This window comes from Tiliqua scincoides, chromosome 6, assembly GCF_035046505.1.
Source record: "Tiliqua scincoides isolate rTilSci1 chromosome 6, rTilSci1.hap2, whole genome shotgun sequence".
NCBI lineage: Eukaryota > Metazoa > Chordata > Lepidosauria > Squamata > Scincidae > Tiliqua > Tiliqua scincoides.
The window spans coordinates 63,316,860-63,339,567 of NC_089826.1; the positions used below are offsets into that span (position 1 = coordinate 63,316,860).

At 42.2% G+C, this 22,708-nt stretch overlaps 1 protein-coding gene across 2 annotated transcripts in view; it reads left to right on the plus strand.

Moving 5' to 3' along the window:
* The window catches only part of MTUS1 (microtubule associated scaffold protein 1), a 130,767-nt gene that overhangs the window by 21,872 nt on the left and 86,187 nt on the right, over nucleotides 1-22,708 (plus strand). For both annotated transcript variants that reach the window (XM_066632306.1, XM_066632307.1), the window contains exon 2: nucleotides 19,391-21,548. In XM_066632306.1, the coding sequence (XP_066488403.1) occupies nucleotides 19,518-21,548 (2,031 nt within the window). In that variant the 5' untranslated portion in view covers nucleotides 19,391-19,517. The remainder of the gene's footprint in view (nucleotides 1-19,390; nucleotides 21,549-22,708) is intronic.

The window sequence follows — 22,708 nt, forward strand, 5'->3', positions numbered from 1 at the left end:
TATATTATGATAAAATTTAGATCAATACAATTCAAAAACGGCCAACGCACAGGACCTAACATGAGCCTCTCAACTCCATAGTAGCATAGATCAACTATAATTAAAATGGCAACCTAACTACCAAGTCAGAACCCTGATAAAACAGCAAAATCAGCAGCAGCAACAGTTATAAGATCCTTAGGTAGTAAGAAGGAAAAGGCAGCTCATCCCCCCAATACCCCCCTCACACTCAAAGCACCAATGCAAAAAAAGTGTTTTTCGCCCCTGCCATAATGTCTCTAATGGAGGGGGAAGGGGTTCACAGCTGCAGTGCCCTCACAGAAAATGCCCTGCTTTTTACTGTCACCTCCTTCTATTAAGAAGTGGCATGCAGAGCAGGGCCCCATCAGATAATCTCAGGGGTTGGTCTAGAATATATGGAATAGATAGTCCCTATGGTATCCTGGTCCCAGGCTTTAAAGGTTAACACCAGCAGCTTGAATTGGTCCTGGAAACAAATTGACAGTCAGTGCAGCCACTGGAGAAGGGGTTTACAGGGTTGGAAATGCCAAGCGCCACCAATCACATGAGTCACTGCATTCTGCACTTATTGAAGTTTCCAAACTGTCCAAGGATAGCTACGTGTAGAGCATGTTACTGTAGTCCAGGGGCGCTCACACTTTCTTGGCTCGAGAGCTACTTTGAAACCCAGCAAGGCCCGGAGATCTACCAGGGGGGAAGGAAGCGTCTGACAGACATCCCCTTTAATGTATGGAGCCCCTGCTGAGTCTAGTCAGTTTCCTCAGTTTTGTTGCTGCATACCTGAAGAGCAGCTAAAGTGTCAGTTTCAGTGTCAGTTTAGTGTCAGCTAAATATGTCAGTTTCGTCTAGTCACTAGACAAAACTGACATATTAACAGTCTGGAGAGACAGGGCTCCGTGATCTACTCATTTTGCCTCGCGATCTACCGGTAGATCGCGATCCACCTATTGAGCACCCCTGCTGTAGTCTAACACAATGGTTCTCACACATTTAGCACTTTTTAGAATGAGAATCTGTTGGGACCCACCGGAAGTGATGTCGTGACCAGAAGTGACATAATCAAGCTGGGAAATTTAACAATCCTAGGCTGCAATCCTACCCATATTTACCCAGGAGTAAGTCCATTGACTATCACTGTTAAAAGAGTATACATAGTAGCTTGTTAAAAGTACAGGTCCGTGTCATTTCCCCAGATGCAGTCACATCCCATGGTAGCATCAAGTCTAATATATTAAAAATAAAATATTGAAATGAATGGGGACCCAACTGAAATTGGCTCACGACCCAGCTAATGGGTCCCAACCCACAATTTGAGAAACACTGGTCTAACAGACATGTCACCAAGGCATGGACCGCCATAGCCAGGCCTGACTGACTCAGGTAATGCCAAAGTGGTACACCAGCCAAAGCTGTCCAAAAGCCTTCCTGGCCACAGCTGGCACCTGGTGATCCAGGAGTACCTGAGTCCAGCAGGACCAAGAGGGATGCACTTCCATTGTCCAGTCCTCAGTACAGGTCATCCATCAAGGCAACCAAGGCAATCTCTATACCAAAACCTGCAATCTGAGAGCAAGGAGGAGGTGATAGAAGGTACAAGGGTTTGGAAGGAGTCAGATTGATGCTGAAAAAGAGGCTGAGCAAGGATGAGGCAGAGGCAGGAGGGAAGATGGGCATGAGATAGGAAAGGCAAGCAGCATGAAGGAAGGCTGCCTTAAGCCATTTCTGCCAAACGTTGCATAGACACAACAAGGATCAAATGTGGGTTGGGCAAAAATAGATTAAGGATGATTGCTGACCCAGGAGCTGGAGTGGAGTGGAGCCAGTTGGTGTATAACCCATGCAGGGGAAGGAAGACTTCCCCTGCTAGAAGTGAAAGGAGTCTTTGGCATGTTCATTCTTCAGCTTCTAGTGCTGGAAGCACTAGAGTTGGGTTTTTTTTACCTTCTAGCATGTTCATTTTTCAAATTCTAGTGTGCTTGCTATGCTAGCAATTTGTAAAGCGAGCTCAGAGCTAGAAAACATGGCTGCCTCCATTTAGTGGTGATATCTTATTGCTGTGTTCTTAGGAAACAGCTGGACACAGCTCTCTTGTACGGCAAGTAGGGGAGACGGTAGAGGTGGGTTTTTGAACTTGGGCACAAGTAGCCATCCATTCTTGAGATTCTTAAAACATTATACAAAGGTTAATAAAGTTAAGGTAACTTTAATGACTATAAGGCAATGATTAAATGTTGTGAAAACGCTCAAGTATGTTGGAACCATCTGCCTTCATATTTTCTATTAGAAAATATTTTCTATTTCTATTTTATCATATTTCTCAGTTTTCTCTTAGAAAATGAATGCAGCCTTTGCAATGATTCTAAAGGGAGCAGACTTGAGTACCACTGGCACTCCGTGCGCTTGAGGAGTAGGGCACAGCCACCATAAACTCTTGAACTGGAAAGACCCCATGCTGGAAAAGCCCCTCTTAGACCTCCCGCAGTAGTGGGCTAATGGCAGAAGTGGGTCCACACTGACGCCTACCACAGCGATGGTGTAGAACTTCCATGTAAGGGTGACCACAGAGGTAGACAAAAGAAATGGATCAAGTAAAGGTGACAGAACTTATCTGGGCCAGGAGAGTGCCACCCTGTTTCTTGTTTGGGGGCGGTTGCCCCATCTTCGTAAACAACTATCAGTAAATTCCATTGACTAGCCCCCTCCACCATCTGGCTTGTCCTAAATTCCTGCACTGGTTGTCATGTCACACCACAACCCCTTTGAGACTGAGTTGCCTCCCTGGGGTGAAGAAGGAGAGACCACCATGACTACACTTTCATAGAACTACAAGTTCCAGGTTTCCTGGAAATGAATATGCTCTTTACAGACATAACCACATGTGTGAGGTCTCTTCATTAGTAAAAAAATTTTAAATGTATGTACTGTATTTTGCTGGAGTTTGGGATACTAATGGAGCTCTAATATTTGGAAGAAAGAGTGGAAGAAAGGTAAACATTAAGATGAAACCACTAGGCTGGAGAATAATCAAAACCTGCTGCTTGGACTTGTTGAGTTGGTAACAGGAATCTTATCCCCCCCCCCCCAACATTCAAGTTGTAGATCTTTGCTGTGTGTGTGTGTGTGTGTGAGAGAGAGAGAGAGAGAGAGAGAGCGAGCGAGCGAGCGCAAAGCTTTGCAACTCGAATGTTCTTGTGTTTAACGCATTTTTAAAGTCTTCAGGCTTTTTTATACTTGGGTGGAATTTTATTTCTAAATAAGTGTGCCTAAGACCACATCTTCATTGATAAACTAGATTTGTTACATTGGAGGTGAAATGTACAATGAAATGTGTGGGGCAAAAGTCCATTTTTAATTGGGTGAGGATTGAAATCCTGTCTCTTAGTTATTTTACAATATTTGCATGCCACCTTTCCTCTTAAAACTAAGATAACCAAGGCAGAATACAATACATAAAATACAATTAAAACCAGGGATATAAAAATTATTATTGCACCTGGAAACACCATGCATAATTTCATGCAAATGTTGCATACTGTATTTGTAGAAAGAAGACTAGGAATGTATCTCTTCAGACAAAACATCTGTAGGTTTTAAAGGACTACAGCAAAAGTACTGTGTAAGCAATATTGAGTTTCCCTTCTGCCTAATTCAAAGGTTTTTACACATCATGTTCTCCAGTAGTTGCTAGGCAACATGGAATGCTAATACGCTGTAGCTCCTCCTATATCTAGATGGTTAACCAGTTGCTCACTTTGCAAAGCTGTGTTTTTGTTTTTACTCAAAGTAAGCTATGGGGCTAGCAATGGCTCTAGGACACAGAAACATCTGTGCAGTACAACCTCTCCAAAAAAGCCATGAAGAGCGAGGCAAACACTACGAGGCAAACACTACTGGGCCTCACGCTGCTGACAAACAACTAGCTCTTGATGCACACTTGGCAGCTAGTCTCAGGAAAATTCCTCAGTTGGGAAAAAGTTACTAAACGCTGCCCTGTTACTACTGCAAGGCCGAGCTGATCTTTGAATACAGCGGTCTCATGAGAAGAGTCTTTGTAATGTCTGAATTTTTCCTACTCCAGTGTTTTTGTGCAAATGTACACTGGGAACAGAATTTGCAATACTCCAAAGTAGCCTTCAAGCACACAAGAAATTTGGTAAGTACTGTACCTTTTTTCATCTACTTCAGTTTGCAAAGAAAAAGAACTATTCCAGACATTAATTTTTAAGCTTAAATTTGGAATAATTGGTTTGTATTTGGATAAGAGAAATTTTTTATGCAACTTTTATTGCATCTAAATAATACACTAAGAAAGGCAAGCATAAATTGTCTACTTTTCAAACTGACCAGGATATGAACCCTATAAGGGTATTTTCCGAAGGTATTGGAAAACACTTTTGATGCCAGGCAGCATTAGGGACTTCTATTCTTGGAAGGAAAAACATTCTAAAGCTGCAGTCCTAAACACACTTACTAGGAAGTAACCCGCATTTGACACAGTGGTGTTTAATTCTGAATAGACAGGCAGAGGAATAGACTGTGAGGAACAAAGGACACAATCCTAACCAGGTCTACTCAGAAGTAAGTCCTATTGTGTTCAGTGCGGCTTACTCCCAGAAAAGTGAGGTTAGGATTGCAGCCTAACTTGCGTAAAGTGGAATATCTGGAAAAGTGGCCGGTCCATTTGCAAGAACTAGTGTAAGTGTTCAAACTAGCTGAGAGGTCAAACTAGGAAATGACAAGTTAGCAAATGTTAGAGACAAGTTAGTCTCTTTAGAAACAGCCAGATCAGGAATATAGCTTTGTTGGTCTTACAAAATGAAAAGCAGATTTGAGTGAAATGATATTGGTTTTCTGGTTTGGTGCAATGAAAACAATTGTCTTTTTCAAGATTCTTGTGCATTGGATGAATTAAGCTACTCTGTTCTCACTGTCTTTATGTTTGTCATGAGAAATATTGACAGCTTCCCAAAAGAGCATTTTGAAAAATGCTTAAGTCTTCTTCAGAGGGAAGTAAAATCCTCACATGCAGTTGTTGTGGCATTCAGAGTTCTGTGTACTTGATGCAACACCTATAGGGTTATTTTCACCTTCCCCCTTGGACACATGAGTGGAAAAGTCAGGTGAGAGAATAAAAATCTTGACTGAGCATTCTTAGGATCCCAGTACCACCTTCACACTCCTATGGCTGTTTATACACACACACACCTACCTCTTGCAGAGTTCAATGGCATTTACTTAAGTGTGCATGTTTTAGAACTGCGGTCTTGTTATGTATATATTCTAGGAAAGTTAACAGTCACACCATGTAAATGTGACAATGGTATAAACAAACTAATCATTTCGGAAGCTAAACCATTTAGGGTGCAATCTTAACTCACTTTCCAGCACTGACATAAGCGCAATGCAGCTCTGAGGTAAGGGTACAAACATTCCCTTACTTTGAGGAAGCGTCCTTTAGTGCCACACAACTGCAGGACGCAACTCCCATCCCATTGGCACAGCTATGCCAGTGCTGGAAAGTTGGTTAGGGTTTGGACCTTAATTGAATAAGGTGACTCCCTTTCAGAACAGCCTAGTAAATGAGGTATCTGTTGGCTCAGCTGTTTTGGGATGAGTAGTTCAGAAGGATATGTTCCTTCTGAACTACCAGGCTTATATATCTGAACAACAATCTGGCTCTCTTTCATGGCAAAATGGATGCTGCAGCCCAAACACTATACCAGCTAAGGTTGCTAGCTACAGCCTGCCCTGGGCAGAGGCAGGCTGACCACGTTTATCCATAGTCTGGTAACATCCTATTTGTATTACTGCCATGTGTTGTACGTGAGGCTACCATTAGTCTGGCTATAGTTACGGCTGTGACTAATTACAGTTGGTCCAAAAATATGGCAGCTACTTTTCTAAATGGGACTGAGTGTATGGATCACCTCTTGCAAGTCTTAAAACAGCATGAGCTTCCAGTCCATTTCTGAATTCAAGTTGCCAGTTCTGAGCTTTAAATTCCTTAAACTTGGGACCTGGATACCTTAAGGCATGTCTTCTCCCATGTGCAGCCTCCTCAGAGACCCTTCTGCAGGTGTGTCCCACCCACCCCTCACCTTCACTTTTGGCATCGCTGTTCTGGAATGCTGTGTCCAGGTAGGCTTGCCAGGCACTGGGAGTGTCCAGTGTCTTTTTAGTGGAAGGATAAATTTGCTCAGATCCTTTAGTGGCTGTTATTTTATATAGCGTGCTACACTCTTCTATTCTACACTCTTCTATTGCTGATTTCCATACAGTTGTGGTTATGGTCTTTGTATTTAACAAAGTTTTTATTTTAAATTGTTAGTTGTAATAAAAACCGAAGATTCAATACAGTGTATCATTTAGAAAATACGCCTGCTAAGTAATTTTATCTTATTCAGTGGTGGATGGGATTTGACCAAACTGAATTCTAAAACATTGGTTATGTTTAATATGGCTTTTTAAAAATGAGCATTGAAAGAGGATTTTCAGTGATGCTTGATATTTAAAAATGGCACTGAAAGTCATTATGAGTGTGTAATGGGAATAGTCTTTAGCCATTCCAGGCAAAACACAGCAAGCTTTGTTTAGTAGGCCTGTTCATCATTATGGCTTTCAATGTTTAGTGTGTTTAAATTAAGGTAACATAGCACTCTAGAAGTTTGAAAGCTGTTTCCTGCATAGCAGTAGCAATGGAGACATCGTACGGATGGCAAATTCAGCATTTAAAAATGACAAGTGACTTTCATGGTTTGGCATATCACTTCTGATATTCAACCTATATCAGATTTTTAAAATGTAGCCCATTTGTAATGTGACAATTATTGTTGGCCTGTGTTTTTTTTTTATTACTTGGAATCTTGTTGTGTGGTCTATATGGATTAACAAAGTGTGCAATCTAGATTAAAATCCATGGTGGTTAACATTTAAAGAAGAAAACATTCTCCTCCTCCTGGTTCTCTGAAATCATTGGCTTGAGTCTGTTCAAAAATTGGCTGTGGTTCAAACTGCTTTGACTACGTCTGCAGAAGCTGCTGTTGCTGCTGAAGTGATAGCCATAGTATGAATGAGTTTTTAAAAATAGTACTGGTGCTCTAATATAATTGCTCTTTTTTTAAAAAAAACAACCCAAATACATTCTTAAAATATGCTTCATCCTCTGAGCACCACCTCCACGATCTATTTGTAACTGGAATGCAGACATGGAGTGAACTGTTGTATGCTTTGAGCATAGTTATCCAATTTACATGCTCCCAGCACCCGATATCTGATTGGAGAAAAGTGCATACTTAACTAGAAATTCTTGGAGTTTCCAAGTGTTGAAGAAGTGAGGGCAATGATATAGCCCAGTGGTTCCCAAACTGTGGGTCTGAGACCCCTAGTGGGTCATGACCCAGTTTTTGGTGGTTTACAAAACTGACAGGGCAAATTAGTCTATGTGCATCAAGGGTTCAACAAGCAGCTACTTGGGAGAACGCAGTGCTGCCCAATCACCATTACAGTCACAGCACTTGGAATTTATAAATCAGGCAGCAGCTTCTAAGGAACTCTAAACAGTTTGGGAACTTCTGATTTAGGCAGTGCTGAATATTTGTAGGTTAATCCTTGGCTGCCAAGGAATACAGGCTGCATTTCTGTGTGCTACTAAGCAGAAGCAAGCTTGCCTTAAGATGTAATTAATGGAATATGATCCAGAATCTGGGTGAAGGGGTTGTCAAATGCCTTATATATAATCAGCACAAGAAGAAACTGAAACAAAGAGAATGTGGTGCATTTAGTATTGACAGAATCCACTAAGCCAATGGTTCGCAAACTGTACACTATGGGGCCTGGGGTGCCCAGTGAACTTGGGCACTGCGGGATGTCCCTGGCAGCCTGTTCATGGCCCTCCCTGGCACTGATCCAAGATGGTGGCACATGAGAGAGCCAGGAAGAAGAGGCCAACACAAACAAAGGTGCTATGAGCATGGTAAGTTTGGAAACCACAGCAGTAAGCTGTTTTGTATAGGAAAAATGGGTTGCGTTCCAGAAATTTGTTTGGAACTTGGAATGCATTTTCAATGTGTTAAATATTAGGTTCTCAGACTAGCCCACAAAAGCCCATTTAGTGCAACTATTTTCTTTTTCTCTCCTGACCTTCTGTTTCATCTCTTCCTTCTCCATTTTTTCTGTCTCTCTTCTATGTTCTACCTCCCACTCTCTCCAACTTATCCTTGCACTCCATTTCCTATCCAGTTTGGAATTGGCGGTGGTTGTGACAACATCTCAAGTCACTGCAGGTCTCCACTGAGTATGCATGCCCTTGTTTGTAGATGTGCATAGGCTGTTGAATGCCTGGTGATTGGAAGTTCATCAGGGGGTATATTGGCAACCTTCAGTCTTGAAAGACTATGGTATCGCGCTCTGAAAGGTGGTTCTGACACAGCGTCTAGTGTGGCTGAAAAGGCCAATCCGGGAGTGACAATCCCTTCCACACCGGGAGCAAGTGCAGTCTGTCCCTGGTCTGTCTCCCTGGCTATGGGCCTTCCTTCTTTGCCTCTTAGCCTCAGACTGTTGGCAAAGTGTCTCTTCAAACTGGGAAAGGCCATGCTGCACAGCCTGCCTCCAAGCGGGCCGCTCAGAGGCCAGGGTTTCCCACTTGTTGAGGTCCATCCCTAAGGCCTTCAGATCCCTCTTGCAGATGTCCTTGTATCGCAGCTGTGGTCTACCTGTAGGGCGCTTTCCTTGCACGAGTTCTCCATAGAGGAGATTCTTTGGGATCCGGCTATCATCCATTCTCACGACATGACCAAGCCAACGCAGGCGTCTCTGTTTCAGCAGTGAATACATGCTAGGGATTCCAGCACGTTCCAGGACTGTGTTGTTTGGAACTTTGTCCTGCCAGGTGATGCCGAGGATGCGTCGGAGGCAGCGCATGTGGAAAGCGCTCAGTTTCCTCTCCTGTTGTGAGCGAAGAGTCCATGACTTGCTGCAGTACAGAAGTGTACTCAGGACGCAAGCTCTGTAGACCTGGATCTTGGTATGTTCCGTCAGCTTCTTGTTGGACCAGACTCTCTTTGTGAGTCTGGAAAACGTGGTAGCTGCTTTACCGATGCGCTTGTTTAGCTCGGTATCGAGAGAAAGATGGAAGTTCATAAATGTGGATATTCATATGGATGTTCGTTCATGGCTTTGAGAACTCCTGTATCCTCCTTTGAAAAATGAAGCATTGTTACTGCAGTGTACTGCAATCTCTGGCAATCATTGACAGTAACTTTGTAAATATAAGCAAAAAGGGTTTTCTTCTGGAGATTCTACAGTTTATAATAAAAGGCCACTAGCAGCTACCCAGTTATCTGTAGAAATAAAATGAGTTTGATCCTATAGCGTAGAGATAGGTAATGTCCTAGCATAGTCTTCCCCAAAGGTTAACAAAAAGTACTTTCCTTTTTGTTTCCAACTGAGTTAGCTGAATCAAAAATTTTGTATAGCAGCTATTTATTCATGTACAGGATATTCTCAACTTCCTTTTCTAGAAGCAGCATTCCATCAGTGTATGGGGTGCTGCCCAAAGGAAATTTCACCCTTCAAACAAGTGGAAGTGTTTTCTGCTCATGCACTGTGGGTGTAGGAATTCTTTGTTCTCTATATAAGACTTTAAGGGCGCGATCCTAACCCCTTATGTCAGTGCTTTCCAGCACTGGCATAGCAGTGCCAATGGGGTATGTGCTGCATCCTGCAGTTGGGTGTCACTCATGGAGGACTCCTCAAAGTAAGGGAATGTTTGTTCCCTTACCTCAGAGCTGCATTGCCCTTATGTCAGTGCTGGAAAGCACTGACATAAGGGGTTAGGATTGCACCCTAAGAGTACAAGAGTATCCTAGTTCTTTCTGAATGAGCTAGGTTTTAAATTTAAGTTGGTTTAATGTAGCTTGGCAGGAAGTCTTCATGTATTTCCCAAGGTCCTGTGAGCTCAGCAGTGTAGTGCAAGAAGTTAATACTGCAGTTGAATTTGAGTATCCTTGGATAAACAGAAAATAGTTCTTTGCTGACTCGTGGGGAGATTGTGGCAAGCAGCTCTGCTGTTTTTGGATGTTTCTTGCAGTTTCACGCTCTTTCTCTGTGGAGTTCCAAGAAAGACTTTCTACCAGCATGCGTTGAGACCGCTTGCAATGATTGGGTATTGTTCTTTAATGCCTCTTCAGTGTTGGGTGCTGTGTTCAGGATAGTTGCATAGCTCATTCTAGGAAACCATTTACAACCACTATAAAACATGTTACCTTGGGATTCTTAACACGGCTCTAATACAGATTTTTCAGGCATTGCTGTGGAGTGCAATCAGACTTCTTGGTTTCTGCATGTGATACTTTTAGATGAATCCCACATGTGTTTATGATATCTGGTGTTGATATGCTTGAATTTTTTCTATGGAAAGGGAAAGGACCATTTTTGCAACTTTAATATGTAGGAATAGGTAGCATGCATCTTTCAGATTGTGATAGTGAACAAAAGTATCCAGACAGTCCTAAACGTGGCTGTCTGGCTTTCTTGGATTTAATGAAAGTCTGGCTTAACCCATTTCTGCCCATCTCACAGGTGTACACATTTGATCCCTGTTGCATTATGCAACGCTGGACAGAAATGGCTTAATGAAACAGGAAATAACACTCATGTGCCTAGTCATAGATAGCCTCAGGGTGTTAGGCTGTGATGGTCACTGCATGCCCTGGCAAAGCCCCTGTTCTCATAGAATTCAAAGAAGTATTCCTTTAATGGAGAGTTGCTTCAGTTTCACTCTGTAAACTTAGTAATTGGTACTCTGGGTAGGAGCCATTAGAATCCAGACGTACAAATGTACCCTGATTGTGTCTCAAGCTTCTACTCGTGGGAGCCACCTTGTATCCTTGTCACTTAATAGCTGCTTCTGGTGTGCCTTGTACCCCCTACTGTTCCCATGATAGGCTGTGGGGTAGGAGTTGATGTTGCTGTCCAAAAAATGCTTCCTCTCCCTTCACCAATGTCACTTTGTCTGGTAAAGGTCCCTACCATGTGTCATCTGTAGGTAAAATAGATTTGTAGTGAAATAGATGAAGTGTTTAGTCATGTTCCACATGTCCTATTAAAAAAGCCTTTACTTGAGCCCAGCATGCTTTTGAATAATTAGACTGCCTCTTCTCTCTGGGTGCTGCTATGAAGAATAGTCTGTTGATGCTGTACATAAAGCTTGAATAGTGAAGACCTGTGAAAGATGCTTTTGGCGTGTATCTCAGCTTTCCAAACTTCATTTTCCTGTGATTTCATAAAGTTTGAGCCAGAGTATCTCCCAGAAGCAATGCAAGATTTGGGCAGGTATGTAGTGGATAAGAATGATGAAACATACTACCGAGCAGCCCTATTAGTAATTTTCTTTGAATGTTTGTTTTTGTCTGCCCTGAGCCTCAGGGAAAGGTGGATTTTGAAGTTCAAACAAACAAAAGGCAGCAAGTGCTTATTCCCTCTTGTGGGGGCATGATTTTCAAACAGTGATTCAAGAACCCATTGACATAAAAGTCTCTTGGGTGAATCACAGGTAAGAGACATTGTGGAGAATATATCAGGAGATGCTAGGAGCACACGATACTGTACACTTTTCAGCACAAATTGATAACTCATGGATTGACAGCATACTGTCCCCTTTCAAATTGGCTGTAGACTGATCTGTATGTGTGGCTCCTTCCTGCTCTGTAAAGTTTGGCATGATGGATACTTGAACTCTGATGTGGATATACAGTGGGAAATGAGAGAACTAAAGGGGGATATAAAGGAAAAAAACAAATATAGTAGAAAGGGGACCTTAGTTTTTGTAATCCCAGTCATTAAGAGAACCAGAAACCATTGTCCATCTAAGGCACAGGTTGCTGGATCAGTGATTTTGTTATCTTAGGAAAGAGAAGAGTGTCTGGAAGTACAGTATTGGTTTTCCTTAAATGCAAGAATAGAGCAGGGGGAAGGCTGCTGCTCTCAGCCCATGGAAAAAGGAGTGCATCCCCCCATAAAACTTAAGATATGGCCATCTTGAGTTCTCTTCTTATTTACGTACTGCTTCTTTTGTAAGGTGGGAGGTTTGTCGGTGTCTCTGCAGGTCCTGTTTTTGTCAGGATTGTGACAGTCCAAGCTAAAGCAACGAAAGGATAGTTGGAGCTGAAAGAAGTGCATAATATGGCCCTAGGTGAAATGTTTGAGAGACACTATTTTATTCTAACCACAGTCAAAACTTGTGCACTTGTTCTGATCTCCTGTTGAAGCTGAAACTGGAGATATCTGAGTTGGTGTTCCACTAGACTAGAGAATACTCTGTTTCCCATAAGGATCAGTAGTTCCTCACAGTGATATTGAATTATAGCTTGTCTCCTCCCTCTCCCATTTGGAAGTATGGCGTTAAATACTGTACAACCGCAGCTTTACATGCTAAGCATATGGTTATTCTGTCAGAATTCAAAGGCCAAGTCATAAATCTAATAGCCGTTCCTGTAATTTCCTGTTTCTTTGTTGGATGTTGAGAATATGGATTAATTTTTTGCAAGGGTGACAGCTTGAAACATCTTAATCATGAGAAAAGAACAAGGTGGGGTGGTATAGATTAATATTTGTTAATGTTTGGACTGTATGTATTTGGATTATAAGTATGGGAATGTTTTGGCTTCGCTCGTGCTGCTTTATTAGAATTTTGTTTATGTATGTATTTGTTTTTCTATTTTATGTTTATTATAGTTAAATAAATAAATAAACAGGGGAAAAAAGAAAAGAACAAGGTGGCAATCATGAGTTTTAGTTATTGTAGTGTAAGCAATAGCATGTATCATTTTAAAATGGTAGTCAGTGGGACATTTGTCTTGCTTGCTTTAAAAAGCCCCAGGCAGTAGTTGCAGCTACCATATTTGAGCTGGTGTAGCTGTGGCAAAGAGGTTGAGCTGCGAATGAAAACAGCCCTGGTTCATATCTTGCTTCTGCCATGATTTCTCACTAGGTTGTCTTTAGGCAAGCCATTTCCTCTTAGCTTCAGTCCCACATCCTCTGCAATATGAGGACAATACTTTACAGTGTATCAGTGTTTTTCAAACTGTGGGTTGGGACCCACGAGCCAATTTCAGGTGGGTCCACATTCATTTCAATATTTTATTTTTAATAGACTTGATGGTATGTGACTGCATTTGAGGAAATGTTACTCATCTGTATTTTTAACAGGCTACTATGTATATGGAACTTCTGGGTGATTGTGGGTAGGTCTAGGTAGGCCTAGGATTGTTAAAATTTTTCCTGCTTGATGATGTCACTTAAGTCATGACATCAATTCCGGTGGGTCCTGACAAATTCTCATTCTGAAAAGTGGGTCCTGGTGCTACAAGTTTGAGAACCACTGGTGGGTGATGTTACAATCCATACAAGATTTTTCATGTGAAGTGCTTCAAACACTCAAAAGCATTATACAAATGCTAAATATTCGTATTCATGAGAGCAAATTGATCTGGGTTTGTGGACCCTGGACTGTCTTCCTCCTGCAGTTTAATGGCAAGAGAGACTATATTGTGGACATGTTACCACATAACAGTTGGTCAGTGTGAGTTGGCAGTCCCTGTTCTATACACATCTTGATTTTGCATTATATTCTCAAAGGCAAAGTAAATGATATTCATATCGTATCATCAGAGTTTGAAGCGGTAAAGATGTAAGCTTTCCATAGCAACTATGTGATTCCTGCATCTTGTGTATGCTTTGTTTTTTAAAGCAAAGTTTTGAAGATATTGCTTAACTCAGTGTTTCTCAAATTCTGGGTTTGATCCACTGGTGGATCATGACCTGATGTGTCGTTGGGTTGCGAACCCTTTTGCTGGGTCATGGTGCGATGCTCCTTCTTGCGCTGCAAGGCCTTCTTGGGAGCCTTCAGAGCCCTGTTCTGGGTTGCACTGGGCTGGCAACCCACTCTGTTGGCCTATGTGGGCCTCGGAATGGCCTGCAGAGCGATCAGAAGCAACTTCCAGAAGTTGTTTCTAGTCGCTTTTGTGGGCCATTCAGAGGCTCATGGAGGCCAACAGAGTGGGTTGCTGGTCCTGCATGACATGGAAGAGGCCTCCTAAGAAGGCCTTGTGCTGCAAAGAGTATTGTGTCATGACCCACTGCAGAGGATGAGGTGGGTCATGGTACTGAAAAGTTTGGATACCACTGGCTTAGCTTGTAGCATACTAATTGAGTGGAATGGTTGCAGAATACTAGAGTGCATGTTGAAACTGCCTTAAGGCCTGTATTTTCTCTCCAAACTTCGTTCCTAGCTATAATTTGTTGACTTTCTCAAGCTTGTTAGCCTATTCCAGCCTCTGTTTTATTGACCAGCAGCTTGTTTCTGATAAAAGGATTAGTAGGTGGAATAATTTCCTAGTTTATTCTGCAGTATTTGTATAGGAACCCTGTTTCTTTGTGTCTGATGAATCTTTCAAAATTAATTGGCGTAGATTTCAGACTATGTTCTTCTATTCTGAAACAAGTTATTTAAGCAATGTGCAAAAAGGATTTTTTCCATGTTTTCTAGTAGTAAAAGTGTGATGCTTGGTTAGAGAAGTTTAAAGGCAAAAGAGGAGCAAGTACAGCTGATGCTTATGCCTTTGGGGAGAGGGCTCTACCTGTGTGATAAAGCCTTCTTTGCATGGACAATGTTCCCAGGGTCAATTATTGCATTTCCAGTTACGACTGGGAAAGACCCTTTTCTGAACGTTTGGGAGTCAGTGCCACTCACTGTAGACAATGATGAACTAGATGAACCAGTGGTCTCACTTGATATAAGGCAGCTGTTCATGCATCAGTGGATTAATAGTAGAAGAGTATTTTGTGTGTGTGTGTATGCACAAAACTCCCTTTTATGTTTTAATGTCACAGTGCACAAGCCATTCAAAGTAGAAAATAAATGCAGGCTTGAATGGCTAATTATCAAAATTTCAAATTGTTACCAGCATAGGTGAAAAGTGTAATGAGTTTCAGGAATGTGGTGTTAAGTTCAAGAAGAGAGGCTAATTTTAATATCAAATGGATATTACTGCTCAAAGTACTATAATCCAAGTTGTGATCCTGATTGTATCTGGCATAAGACCCTTCTTTTGTCATGCTGACATTGATCTGTCTAAGGTGACTGTCTGCAGATCTCATTTTTGAAGCTGTGGCCTGTCTTTATTGGATGCTTTTCCACCCACAAAGACTCTGAAAAGTAGATTATAATATCCATGAAACAGTAGAAAAACAGCTTGTGTATGACTTGATCTGTTAGTGCTTATTATCTCTTAGCTACTTGTACAATGGATTTCTGTAAGTATGCTATTTGTAGGGTAAGCATGATTGAAATGAGCAAATTGCTGCATACATGGTTAAATTATAGATGTGCCTTGTGAAATCTGGAATCAAAAGTGCAGGGCAACATGAGTGCTGATGGGAACAGTGGCATCACAAGAGTTTATGTCAATGGTGCAGGAAGCCAGCATGTCACTCCCATGATGGGCTTCCTCCCATGCAGTGGGCAGGGCAATGCCCTGGGCAGTGGGCATTGTGATGTACCATCACCCCACCTCACTGGTTTTTTTACTATAACTTTGGATAGAAATGAGATTTCAACATGGTTTGGTTCATTGCATTCTGCATGAAATTATGCTTTGAATAATGTATAACATGAAGGTATTATTCAAAAGTGCCATGTTAAAAAAAATTTTTTGTCAGTAGTAGTGTCCCCCCCCCCCATGTGTGTCATCTGGTGCCTTCCACACTCTCCTAATGATGCCACTGGATAGGAAGCATTTAAGGAGGAGTCCAGGCTGTATGTGTGAAAGTTGCATGAGTCTGAAGATGGATTTACACATGCATTTAAGAGGCGCAGTTTCTTTGTAGGGAACTCTACCACATACACAAAATTATAGGTTACAGAACCTCTGTCTGCATAATTTAGAATTTAATAATTCGGTAACAGTAAGTGCACTGAATTCATCAGTTCAGTGTATCCATGGTATTGCAGCTGAATGCAGTGGAAGGTCATGCAAATACCTCAGAGCAGTGGTTGTCAAACGTATTAGCACTGGGACCCACTTTTTAGAATGACAATCTGTTGGGACCCACCAGAAGTGATGTCATTAACCTGGAAGTGATGTCAGGGCTGGAAGTGACATCACCAAGTAGGAAAATTTTTAACACCCACCCACAACAAAATCAAATCAATCAAGTAAAAGTTTACAATAAGTATAAGTTTAAAAATTTATTTAAAATAAAGAATGCTCCTATTTTATTTATCAGCCCTCCCAAGCAGTTGCTGACTGTTTAAAAAAAAAATCCCCAAACATCCCAAAGACTGCTCTCCTATCTGCACTTAACCTGGGAGTAAGTTGCATTGACTATCATTGTTAAAAGCATATACATAGAAAGTACAGATCTGTAACAGTTCCCCAGATGCAGTCACATACCATGGTATCATCAAGTCTAATATATTAAAATAAAATATGCATTGAAATGAATGGGGTCCCACCTGAAACTGGCTTGTGACCCACTGGTGGGTCCTGGCCTACAGTTTGAGATACGCTGCCTCAAAGGAAATGAGCAAGGTTTCTGAAGTAAAAGTTTCTGAATTGTTGCTTCAAATGGAAAGGGGATCCTATCCTGGTGCTGAAAAAAAAGACCTCTGCCAAATGCATGCATTTGCAAAAGAGAACCAGGTTGCAGCAGCAAAAGGGAGCAGAGGAGAATAAAAGGTTAACTTCGGCTGGAATTTCCTAGGAAAGTTACTATAGAACAGCCATTTTCAACCTTTTTTAGCTCACAGCACACTGTCAAGGCACTCTCCCAATTTTTTACTTACATTAAATTACTATATTACAATTAATTTTTAATTAATTGTACAATACAATTAAATCATTACATGACAAAGGGGACAAGCCTAACCAGGTCTACTCAGAAGTAAGTCCTATTTTGTTCAATGGGGCTTACTCTCAGGAAAGTGTGGTTCGGATTGCAGCCAAAGACCGGGGGGGGGGGGGGAGAGACAATGGGGGGAATGTCCCTGTGGGACTTACTTCTGAGTAGACATGCCTAGGATTGGGCTTTTTGTTGCACTCTTTTTTTCTCTAATACAGGAGCAGGCAATTGGCACTTCTCTCTCCTCCTCTCCCCCACCCCACCCCCTCCCTCAGGCACATTCCCCCCCATCTCATAATTGCAGTTAGCACCTCTCCTACTGTCCCTCCCCTCACTTGTCTGCACCTTCCAAAGGTCCAGAATCATTTGCCTCACATTCTCCCCCCCCATTGCCTGCTCCTGTATTTCAGAAAAAAGCCCAATCCTAGGCATGTCTACTCAGATGTAAGTCCCATTATAGTCAATGGGTCTTACTCCCAGGAAAGTGTGGATAGGATTGCCTCAGCAGACACGCTGGCTTCCTCATTCTCACTCCTTCCAGACCTCCTCCAGGCTTTTCTGGGTGCCTAGTCAGCAGGCAGGGCAAACAAGGGACTTGATACCCAATCCTAGGCGTGTCTACTCAGAAGTAAGCCCCATAATAGTCAACAGGGTTTACTCCCAGGTAAAGGAGGGTTGCAGCCTTCCTCTTGCTCTCAGCAGGAGATGCAAAGCAGCCTTTGCTCCCCCCCCCCCCATGCCAAAGTAGCTGCTTCTCCAGCTCCAGGCTACTGCCTGCCTCTTCTGGCCCTGAGTGAAAACCGCTGCTATAGAAACAAATGAGCCTGCTTTAGCAAGAACCAAAACTTTTCAGAGTTGAAAGGCTCTGCCCTCTAACTGACCCAGAGATAAGGCGAAGTGATAATTGGAGCTTGATTACTTGTCAAAAATTTCACCATGAGTAACTATGGTAGTTGTGGCCAGTTGTGGCTAATGAACATGTAGCCCAGTGCAGAGCTCAAAATGATGCCCTGGAAGTGATGTCGCAACCAGAAGTGACATCACACCCAGGCTTTTTAAAAAGTGCGAATTGGGGGGGGGAGAACTCTCTCCTCCCCCCAGTAGCTCACCACCCACTTGATCTGCCACCTCCCCCCAGCCAGTGGCATAGCTAAAGCATATCTGCTACCTGGGATCAAAGAAGATTTTGTAAACCCCCCCCCCCCGCCCAATGACAAAATCAAATTAAGTAAATAAATAAAAGTGTGCTCCTTATTGGTTAGAGACACTGTCCTGGGATGACGAGGGACGATTATTCTCTCCCTGCTAAATATAAGAGGTGTTGTTGGCATCCTTCAGTCTCGGAAGACTATGGTGTCACGCTCTGAATGGTGGTTCTGGAACAGAATGTCCTCTCCAGTGCGCGAAGCCTGGGTAAAGTAGGTATGGAGGATAGGCTGTTACCCATGCAGCAAATCCCCCCTCTCCACGTCGCTGAAATGGTCCAATTGGAAAGGCAGAGGCCAATACGGTTGGTTCCAGCGGCGTCGCAGGAGTTGCCAGAACGTGACTGTGTTCAGCCATGAACTGCCTCAGGGACTCCGGCTCTGGATTTGGCCTCGAGGTTGACTCCTGAAGTCTTTTCCATAACTGGATGTAGCCACAAGGCAGTGGAGGTTTGGGATCAGAGTTTTCCTTCTCTCAGATGAGCTGCCTTCCCAGGCTGACGAGTCCCATGTACCCGGTGGCTGTTTAGTCACCTCTTACGACAAGTACAGCCAAACTGAGGGCCTATTCTTATCCCCAGCCCCCAGGGCATATATATAAGAGGAGCACCACTTGAAAAAGTGCCTCTTTACCAGTTAGCAGGGGTAGCTGTATTATGATACATGGAAATGAAAGCCGACTCATATTCCACCTTATTGGTTCATAATAACATCTCACTGGCTCTCAGAACAATCAGTCTCATAGGTCAGTTTTGAGTTAAAGAAATCCACTTTTTGTTCCTTAAGGCCGTTGTGTTTTCATTTTCTGCTTAATTGTCCATAACCTTCGACAGAATACAGATACTCCCGTGGGGTTTGTCTCATTGCATTCTGCATTAAATTACCTTTCCAATGATAGATAACTTGGTGGTGGTATTTGTGCATACCAGTATTTTCACAGTTTTGAAAATTGTGTCACTAGTGTCAAGCTCAGTTTGTTGCCCCCCTAAAGCTTGTTGTCCGGTGCTACGTATACCCTGTTAGCTAAGCCACTGTTTGTGGCTAAGGTTGCAATCGTATGCATAGATGCCTGACAGTATGCTCCACTGAACATATCAGGGCTAGTTTTTGGGACATTCTGAGTAAATGTGTGTAGGACTGCTCAGTTAGTCTCACTGAAAGCATCAGAACAAGTATGTTATGATTAATTCTAGCTGGAGCAAGATTTTAATTTGATTTTTTAAAACTTGAAAGATTACCTAATTAATTTATGTCTCCAATTCTAGATCCAAGAGTTGTGAATATATATAAAAACCGTACAATCAAGAAGAAATGGATTAAAGTTCTTTCTGAAAGAAGCTTTAAAACTCTGAAATCCTGAGAATTTCAGCTTGATGCTATGACTAATTAGAAATGCTATCGAAAATGAATGTGGAGAAAATAGAGGAAAAGAGCCTGCAACCTCCTTTAATCATCAGGGATGAAAATGGCAATAAATATGTATGCAACGCAGCTGCATCTATGTCTTTGAAAGGAAGCCATGTTAGCCAATACCAAGAGATTAAACATGAAGACTACATAGAACTTAAGGGGACATGTGAGAGCATTTCTTCAGATTTGCAGTGCTCTGAAGCAGAAGTCCTGCAAAAAGCTGCAAGCAACTATATCTGCATGGAAGCTTCCAATCTAGAGGCTATGTGTATTTCTTCTGCAAAGGAACAGTCTTACTTGCATGCCTTGAACCAGAATATCTCAGAGCCAGTGAGGCTTCTCAACGATGATCTTGCAATAAAAAATACACAGATGAACATCAGTACTGTGGAATCTGTGCCTTATTGCCAGGCAGACCAAATGAACTCAGTACACCTTGTTGCTGAGGGATTAAACAGTACCGAATCTCAAGTTGAATTCAGTTGTGCCCGCACAGGACAGGAAGGTGCTAGTTCAAATGAATCTTTTGTTACAGTTATAAACATGTGGGATGCTACAGGAAGAAAGTGTTATGAAAAGGGGCATGCCCCACAGACACGCCTATCTCCTGCTGAAATGTGTGTAAGAGAGAGTTCAGCAAACCATATTGACTGCCCTAAGCAAGATGTGTTCTGGAACCCAAATATGACAAAGGTATACCTTGATGATGGAGTACTACCTACTGTTTTTTCATCAACAAGTGGAGCTACCAATTATATTGACTTAGTGTCCCGGAACAGTGAATGTCATGGAAAACATGGCGTTGAATATGTGGATCCTTACTGTTTTGGTTCACCAGAACCATTTATTCTAGAAAAAGGTGAGCCTAAGAAGTATACACATAGCACACCTGAGCCTGATAAAGATAAATGGCCAACCAAATCTGCAGTGGATGTCGATAGCTTGTGCCCTTTAGCAATTCAGAGTTTTGATGAATATGTAGGACAGCAGTTTAACAAACACAGCACGACTTTTACCAAAGTACAAGCTGTCTCCAAAGGAGATGAAGTTTTTCTTGATGAATGTGCTGAAGTGTTTGCGACAGAACAAAATGGTGTACCAAAGCTAGAAAAGGTTGCTTTGCCTGAACTTCATTGCAATTCAACCTTTGTGGCTTTTAATTCTGCAGGTGGCGATCATGCACCCCCTTCGCCTGTTCCAGCAGTATCAAAAAATACCACCTTTGCTGTTTTTGCTGTATCAGATGACGTTGGTGATGGCGTTTCTAAAACTGGAAAGAATGGCCCCTTGTTGAAAGAGCAACCCAAGAGGACTTCTCTCAAAAGTAATTCTGAACGAATTGCAGTGAAACCAATTGGCAGATCTCCCCTTACAGCTACTATAACCAAAGCTAGGAAAGCAGAGATAGTGAGCTTTCCAAAACCAAACTTTAAAAATGTAAAACCCAAAGTTATGTCCAGGCCTGTGTTGCAGTCGAGAGAGAATCCTGCATTAAAAGCTGCTCAAAGATCACCTCAACTATCTACTACTTCCTCATCCTCCCCATCCTCTTCCCCAAGGCAACTGTCTTCTTCAGGAGCACTGCTGAGAAAAAAAATTGACTTGGATAAAGGTACAAAAGCAGAAGCACTAATGAATAAGAACTATAAGCAACCTTTTAATAAACACCTTCCAAGCCAAGTTGTGCATGCTGTAACGCATTCTGAAACCACTTCCCACAAGATTCCAAAAACAACAGCAGTAAAGCAGAATGTGGAGCAGGTCGACAAAGCAAGGCGTCCTAGTTCAGACTGCTCCCCTGTTTCTACTCATGTGGCTGTAATGTTGTCACAGAACTCAGGTGGGACAGTAAATGACACAATGGAAATTGGAGAATCCTGGGTCCAGCCTTGTGCTTTAAATATCTGTCAGATACTAACAGAAGAGCAGCAGAATGACTGTCTGGGAATTCCAGTAGAAGGTCCTGTCCAAGATGCAATGAAGGAAGCTACTGATCTCCAGCATTTTCCTTTGGTAAGCTGTTTTTTTCGTACTCTTAAATGAATATTCAGGCTGAGTTTCATATCACTGATTGCTTATTACTGAAGTCAAGCTTCTGTTTTTGTGAGCATATATTTTTTGAACAGAGGGAGTTGCTTTCTTGCCTTTAGAGGAGAAAAACTTGCTCCCAAAGGGTTTGTTAATATTGGTCATACTGCCTTGTTGATTTGGCACCTACAAATTGCATGCGTTTCTGTGCCTTGCACTCCAAACCGTAGACCATTTGCTGTAGCAAGATCAACATGGGTGACAGTCCAAAATGGGAACAGTGACACAGTTCTCATTCTAGTTGCTGTCTCAAGACAGCTCCTTCTCTTAATCCCTGCCCTTCCTTCTCATTTAGCCTTGTAGTGGGAATCTGTCACCTCACTACAACCTACTGAAGAGTTGATATGCCTGTTCACTAAAGACCTGATATAAGAAAGCTTGTTTAAGCTTGCATCCTAATACCCTAATCTTACTTGCAAACTTCTATGTATAGCTAAATGTAGTCCTGCTTTAAGACTGCAACTAGTAAAACCTGGATATTATAGGAACCACATTGTAGTAGAACAGAACCTTTACAATTAGCTTTCAGTTCAATTCTATATTTTTAGTCAACTAAAATTATTAAATGCCTAGAAATGGAAACCTTGTTTCCTCTTGCAGTGTAACAGTGCAAGTAGACCAGTGGTCATCAACTCTTTTTGTGCCACAACCCCAATATATAAATAAATAATGACTGGGGATACCACTCTAAATCCAGCTCCCCCCCCCGGACCCTATCTGCCCACCCTCATCGCCACCCATTCTCCATCCCCATATATGCTATGCCAGCACTGTTCACTGTAACCAGTTTTTCTTATTAGAGAGAGCAGAAAAAGTTACCATGAAGCCTGGCACTAGTGAAAGCTATTTTAGCACAGTTGCCAAGAATGTGAGCATGACTGGGATAGTCTCCTAGTACCTGAAGGGGTAAAACCAGGTGCCTTCCCCATTACCTAGTGGTGCTCTAGTCCAGTGGTTTTCAACCTTTTTCATTCCTGTAAGATGCCACAACTCCATTGAGGTTCTGACCCCAAGGTTGAAGAACACTGGTTAGACATTCCTTTGTCAAATTATCAACTTACTTGTGAAGGACCTGGGTACTGCCC